The sequence below is a fragment of the Aquarana catesbeiana genome, linkage group LG10, assembly GCF_042186555.1.
Source record: "Aquarana catesbeiana isolate 2022-GZ linkage group LG10, ASM4218655v1, whole genome shotgun sequence".
Taxonomy (NCBI): domain Eukaryota; kingdom Metazoa; phylum Chordata; class Amphibia; order Anura; family Ranidae; genus Aquarana; species Aquarana catesbeiana.
In genome coordinates, this window is record NC_133333.1 from 238,658,129 (window position 1) to 238,665,795 (window position 7,667).

At 46.8% G+C, this 7,667-nt stretch overlaps 1 protein-coding gene across 3 annotated transcripts in view; it reads right to left on the reverse strand.

The window, feature by feature from the left end:
• ACAD8 (acyl-CoA dehydrogenase family member 8) overlaps positions 1–7,667 on the reverse strand; it is a 42,006-nt gene that overhangs the window by 32,926 nt on the left and 1,413 nt on the right. For all 3 annotated transcript variants that reach the window (XM_073603488.1, XM_073603490.1, XM_073603489.1), the window contains exon 2: positions 6,081–6,181. In XM_073603488.1, coding sequence (XP_073459589.1) covers positions 6,081–6,181 — 101 coding nt within the window. The remainder of the gene's footprint in view (positions 1–6,080; positions 6,182–7,667) is intronic.

A 7,667-nucleotide genomic window follows, 5' to 3' on the forward strand; every position in this document is an offset into this window, starting at 1 on the left:
TAACAGAAGTAGACACAACGGGGATAAATCGTTGACGCGTTTCACATCCAAAGATGCTTACTCATGAGTAAGCATCTTTGGATGTGAAACGCGTTAGATATTTATCCCCGTTGTGTCTACTTCTGTTACTTGTCTGCGTTTTTGGATTTTATATACTCAATAAAGATGCTTTTGTGATGGAGTGCGGCAATCCAGGACTTCTCTATTTCCATTATCTTGTGCATAGCCAGCACCCAATTCTGCTTAGTAGGACGGCAGCACAGTGAAAACATGGAGACTTATAGAGCGGCATTCCTCATCAGTTTCAATACCAGTCTGTAATACCCCATCATTACCAGGCCAATTTTCAGTGCTGTGATAACTTGACTGACAGTTATTTTGTCATGCATCATTGTATCCAGATTAATTTTATATCTGTTTTTTTATTTTTTTTAGACAGGCAGTGCTTTCTTTTGGTGGTATCTAACCACTTGCCGCCCGCCATATAGCAAAATGACGGCGGCAAAGTGGTTGCGATATCCTGACTGGACGTCATATGACGTTCTCAGGATATCAAGACGCTGCGCGCCCCAGGGGCGCGCATCGCAGCGATCGTTGTTGCCGTGTGTCAGTCTGACGCACCGCAACTCCGATTTCAGTAAAGAGTCTCTAACGGAGACTCTTTACCACGTGATCAGCCAAGTCCAATCACAGCTGATCGTGATGTAAACAGGAAGAGCCGTTGATCACTCGCGTCAGACAGATGCTAGCAGAGGAGAGCCAATCGGCTGCTCTCCTGACAGGGGGGTCTGTGCTGATTGATTATCAGCTCAGCCCCCCCCCCCCCTCGGATGCCCACCCAGGACCACCAGGATGCCGCCAGGACCACCAGGGATGGCCACCACACTGGACCACTAGGTATGCCACCCTAGACCACCAGGGAAATGCTAATCAGTGCCCAGGCAGCTGCAAACTAGTGCCAGTGAAAAATGCCTACCAGTGCCACCTATCAGTGAAATCCAGTGCCAGCCTTCAGTGCCCATCAATGCCGCCTATCAGTGCCCATCAGTGCCGCCTATCAGTGCCCATCGTCAGTGCCACCTCATCGGTGCCACGTTATCAATGCCCATCAGTGCAGCTTATCAGTGCCCATCAGTGAAGGAGAAAACTTTTAACAAAATTTTATAACAAAAACAAAGAAAACTTAAAAAAATGTTTAGCAAAAAATAAAAACCGCAGGAGGTGATCAAAGCTCTATTTGTGGGAACAAAATGATAAAAATGTAGTTTGGGTACAGTGTAGCACGACCACACAATTGTCATTTAAAAAGTGACAGTAAAGTCCCAGGGTTTTTCACCTTAATGCATTCTATGCATTAACCACTTACCAACCAGCCGCCGTCATTATACTGTGCCAAGATGGCAGGATCCTGCAAATCGCCATAGCTGTACGTCGGCATGGGAACTCGCTTTTGTGGGCACACGCGCGTGCCCTCCCATTGGCCAACAGGGGATCAGCAGGTCCGGTGGACACGTGCTCGGATCTGTGTTTTACCCCAATCAGCCCATCCCCCATACAGTTAGAGAACACCTGCAGGGAACACATTTAACCCTTTGATCGCCCCTGTTAACCCCTTCCCTGCCAGTGTCATTAGTACAGTAACAGTGCATATTTTTAGCACTCATTAGTGTAATAATGTCACTGGTTCCCAAAAAAAAGTGTAAAAAATGTCAGTTAGGTGTTTGACCTGTTTGCCGTAATGTCGCAGTCCCGCCTTAAAAATGCCATAAATCTATTCCCTACAATAACTTTTGCGCAAACGAATCAATATACGCTTATCGGGATTTTTTTTTTTTTACCAATAATATGTAGCAGAATACATATCGGCCTAAACTGATGAACAAATTTGTTTTTTTTTATTTTTTGGGGGAAAATGTTTTAAAGCAGAAAGTAAAATATTTTGTTTTGTTTTTTTCAAAATCGTCGCTCTTTCTTTGTTTATAGCGCAAAAAATAAAAACCGCAGAGGTGATCAAATACCACCAAAAGAAAACTCTATTTGTGGGGAAAAAAGGACCTTAATTTGTTTTTTGTACAGCTTAGCAGGACTGCGCAATTGTCAGTCAAAGCGACGCAGTGCCGTATCGCAAAAAATGGCCTGGTCAGGGGGTAAATCCTTCCGGGGCTGAAGTGGTTAAGGTGAAAAACCTTTTGTGGAGCAGCTGCCCCCCCCAGAGCCCCCTTTTACTTACCTGAACCCGAATGTTCCAGCGACGAGAACGAGCATAGCAGCTCCAGCCGCTGCCTCGGGTCTTCATTGGATAGCTTAATTGCAGCAGGAGCCATTGGCTCCCACTGCTGTCAATCAAATCCAGTGACATGGGAGGCGGGGGGCGGGGCTGAGACCTGCTGTTTATGTCAATGGACGCAGCAGCGGGACTCGAGAGCGCGCCCGCACGAGTGCCCTACATGGAAAGTGGCTCTCCGTGGGGGCACTCGAGAAGAGGAGGAGCCAGAAGTGCCGGTCAGGGACCCCAGAGGTGGTAAGTACACTTTAATGACCACTGTTTTTCCATCATCATCATTACGATTATTATTATTACTATATATATATATATATATATATATATATATATATATATATATATCCAGCATGGGGGAATTCTTATACAGGAGGTGTGTTACTGGCCAGATCACCAGATGAAAACAGAAAGAAAACAGTCTAAAAAAAGAAAAATGAATGCAGCCACATCTACGGATTCGTAAGTAGGGATGGGCCGAACGCAACCCTGTTCGGTTCGCACCAGAACTTCCAAGCACCGCGAAAGTTCATACACAAATAACGAACACCATTAAAGTCAATGGGACCCGAACGCCAAAAATCAAAAGTGCCCATTTTGAAGGCTTATATGCAAGTAATTGGGCATACAATGGTTATAGGGGTCCGGGTCTTGCCCTGGGAGACATGTATCCATAAAAAAAAAAGTTTGTGAAAAACGTCGTTTTTAAATGAGCAGTAATTTTTTTATTTTTAAAGTGAAAGCCTGAAAAATGAAAAAGTCCTTCCAATATAGTGCCTGGGGGGTCCCCTTAGTCTACCTGTAAAGTGGCAGATCTGTACCATGTCTAGAATCTGCTGCAGAAATAATTGCATTTATAAAGGCAAAAAAAAAATGAAATTTTCCCTGCAAGCTGCCTTTATTTTGCTCAGCAACAGCTGGGAAGCCAGTGTGTATGATGAGGCCACAATGTAGTGCACCGGGAACAAGATTAGAGATTTTTTGCATACATGCTGGTGTCACTATGACTTTGGATAGAAGTAACGGGTGCGTAAAAATTGGTCTTTGGGTGTCGGTGGCGCCTTCCCACCGTAACCGTATAGAGGTAATCTTGATGAAGGCAAAAAAAAAAAATTGCAATAATATGCATATGGTTGGTATTTTTGCCACGTTTGATGTGCCTGAGACAGTTTGCAGATAGCAACAGTGCAATCTGCTGCAGAAGTGCTGAAAAAGGCCCAGACAGCTGAACTTTGGGGAGTGGGCCAGGAGATAACAGCTGCAGAATGTGATGGAATAGGGTGGCTTGCTCTCTACTCTTTCTTGATGTCGGCCTCCTTGGGGTTGTGCCGCCTGACCTTCAGATTCCTCCTCTGCTCTATCTGGCACCCAAGTCGCATCAGTGACCTCATCATCATCATCTCCATCTCCTCCATCTTCATCATTACCACTGGAGACAACTTGGCAATACGCTGCGGTTTGGGGAACATGAATGCCAATTTGTCTACCAGTGTTCCTCCCTCTCATCTTCAACATCTGCATCCAGTAATGGCTGGGCATCATCAAGGAGCAAGTGGCTGACGCTGTGGTCAAATAACTCAGCTGACTCCTCAATGGCTGATGTTGGGGCTATGGCAGGAATAGATGTGGACAAGGAGGCAGGTTTATCCACTCTGGCAACTGCAGGGGACTGCACACTTGTATCTGCTTGCGTGACAGAGGATGAAGAGGATGAGGAAGGTTTAGTAAGCCGATCCACCACCTCCTCTGCATGCTGGCCCCCTTACAGTGCCAAGGGAACGTCTGCCTCTCCTTGCTTCAGCCAATCAGGGCTTGCAATGCACTGTTCAGCGCCGCAATGTATTGCGGTTGGTTCGGGGGGGCGAACAAACGGTCCAACGACCCGGTTGTTCAGCTATTCGTCGAACATCCGAACAGCAAAAGTTTGGCCCGAACTTATGCTCGGGCCGAACCATTCGCCCATCCCTATTGGTAAGCTGCAATATAATACATTTTTGGTTTGGGGTTTAATACCGCTTTAAACCTTAAATCCCTCTCATGCACCTCCAACCAGTTGAAACCCTAGCGGGAGCAGGGAGATATGGTGTTGCGACTATTGCGCAGGTGGAAAAAAAAATTTCCATGGTACTTATTTAATGAAACGTTAAGCAACATTCTAAATAGGAAAGTAAAAAATAAATTAAAAAATATTGAATCCATAGATATCTAATTACTTGGGGGAAACCTCAACGAATCATTATGGTCGCTTTAATACCCCGAAGCTGACTAACTGAAGGTTCACCCCATGTGAAGAGGCCAGCACAAGTCCAACTCCAACCCTGTACCCCGTCTTCTCTCTCTTTGTCCCGGTTCTTTTGTTCTCCTTTATGCTCTTTACACCAAGTTTATGGTTTTACAGTTGTACTCTCATCATTTGTGTTGTACCCAATGGTGCTTTAATGACACTCGGGAGCCCATCTCAATGATGAGCACAAGTTCCACTAATTTACCTAAACTCTAGATCAGTGGTCTGCAAACCGCGGCCCATTTCTTGCCTTTATCAGGCCCTTGGGGAACTATTCCTCCTGCTGATTCCAATGATGGGGCACCATTCCTCTCACCGATTCCAATGATGGGGCACTATTCCTCCCACTGACACCAAACATGGGGCACTATTCCTCCCACTGACATCAATGATGGGGCACTATTCCTCCCACTGACATCAATGATGGGGCACTATTCCTCCCACTGACATCAATGATGGGGCACTATTCCTCCTGCTGATTCCAATGATGGGGCACCATTCCTCTCTCCGATTCCAATGATGGGGCACTATTCCTTCCACTGACACCAAACATGGGGCACTATTCCTCCCACTGACATCAATGATGTGGCACTAATCCTCTCACTGACACCAATGATGGGGCATTATTCCTCCCACTGACACCAATGATGGGGCACTAATCCTCTCACTGACACCAATGATGGGGCACTATTCCTCCCACTGACACGAATGATGGGGCACTGTTCCTCCCACTGACACCAATAATTGGGCACTGTTCCTCTCACTGACACCAATGATGGGGCTCTATTCCTCCCACTGATACCAATGATGGGGCACTATTCCTCCCACTGACACCAAGGGTGTCAAGGTGGCTTCTTCCTCTTGCAGAGTCCTAAGGAGCCACTCTTACATGCAGTTACTAGAGTTGTGTCTCCCTGCACTGTGTGCATCAATAAAAACTTACAACCCTATTGCTTAGGATGACAAGCCACTTCTTTGCTCCTCCCCTTTTCATGCTAAATAGACTGACTTGAGACTGATCTGTCCACTGGTAACACTTTCCTGTGAAAACAGGAAGTTCAGGTAAGCAGCACTGAGAAACCAGATGCCAGCAGCATTGATAGTTGCAGACTGTCACTGAGAGGGAGCAAGGACGGAAACTACAGGAACTGTTACAAAGAGGCAGCTAAGTGCAGAAGATAAAGATCTGCCCTCACTTCCTGTTTCTGTGAGTGGGATGGGCCAGAGAACTGGAAGTGAAGAGAAATCTCTCAAATGGGGACACAGAAGACCACAAAAGAAAATTGTAGGTAGAGAGTAAAAGGTAGAACCTCTGTAGAGATTGTATTGCTTTCTGTGCTATCCCATGCCCGCCTCCCCCCATTACCCTCATTGGCTGTCCAGGAAATCTAGGGACTAAAAAGTGTTTTTGATCCCAACAACGCATTCAACGCACATTACCGCAACGCATGCAACATTTTCCATGGCACCCTGATGCACTATGGGCTGGTAATGTTGTCATCATTGCTCCGCCCTTACCTTTTCGTCCCATAAGGCCATGTTAGGAGCCATTTCCTTGGAGGCAAAATCAAAGGCCACCTTCTGAAATTCCTTCTGTTCTTCAGTCAGGCCAATGGAGGCTACACAAGAAAAAAAGAGAGGCAACTAAGAACAACGTCCTATAAAGGATAACTAAACACAAGAACAAAAACTCTTAATAATATATTACAGCTTAGCAGTTCTCAGATGTGATTGCTGCATTTGTTTCTTTTTTCATCTCAAGCATAGGGAGCTCCACTTCTGTATCACATTTCCTGAGGACATGGCGGCAGTGTGCCGGGTCATCAGCAGAGCCATCAGGAAAACTGGGTGAAGACTCTGCTGAAGTTGTTGTCCACAATACAGTGAAGCAATGTGTCACATGACCCAACATGTCTACTCAAGGTCACATGACCCAAAACCAGAGCCACAGCTCCATTACCAGGTAAGAGCCAAGTGCCCCCCCCCCACTTTCCTAAGAGCTCGCTATTTTTATGAAGCAGACCTGAACCTCAGTTTATAGTGGGATTATAAAGGTACAGGGATTGGGATTGATCTGAGGTCTGCAGAGCATGCACTGGGGCCAGTAGGTCTAAGGTGCAAGCACTGGGGCCAATCCGATGTTCATGTGTTGGGGTTAGTCTGGGGTTCATGTACTGAGGCTAATCTGAGGTCTAAGGTGCAAGCACTTTGGCCAATCTGTGGTTCATGCACTGGGGCCAATCCGAGGTCTGAAGTTCATGTGTTGGGGCTAGTCTGGGGTGCATGCACTGGGGCCAATCTGAGACCTGAGGTGCATGTATTGGGGCCAATCCAAGGTTCATGTGTTGGGGCTAGTCTGGGGTGCATGCACTGGGGCCAATCTGAGACCTGAGCTGCATGTATTGGGGCCAATCTGAGGTATAAGGTGCAAGCACTGGGGCCAATCTGAGGTGCATGCATTGGGACCAACCTGAGGCCTGAGGGTCATGTGTTGGGGGCATTCAGAGACCAGAGGTGCATGTATTTGGGCCAATGCAAGGTCTGAGGTTCATGTGTTGGGGCCAACCTGAAGTGCATGTGTTGGGACTAGTCTGGGGTCAATTTGAGACCTGCACCTTTAAACCCGAACACCTTTGGATTACACAGGTTCTGAGGCAATTTAAATGCAGATAAGGCACTGAGTTTAATTACCACCTTACTCAGCCACAGAACCTGTGTAATTATTATGTGTTCGGGTTTAAAGGAATGAGGTGGAAACCATAATTGGGGGTCAGTCGAAGGTCTGAGGTTTATGCATTGAGGCCAATCTGAGGTCTAAGGTGCAGACCGAGGTCTGAAGTTCATGTGTTGGGGCTAGTCTTGGGTGCATGCACTTGGGCCAATCCAAGGTTCCTGGGGGGTCAATCTCAGGTACATTCACTGGGGCCAATTTAAGGCCTGAAGTGCATACATCTGGGGTGAGGTGCAGGCACTGGGGCCAATCTGAGAACTGAAGTGTATGCATTGGGGCTGATTTAACGTCTGAATTGCATACAATTGGGGCCAAACTCAAGCCTGAAGTGCATGCATCGGGGGCCACTCTGGGGTCCGACATGCATGCATTGG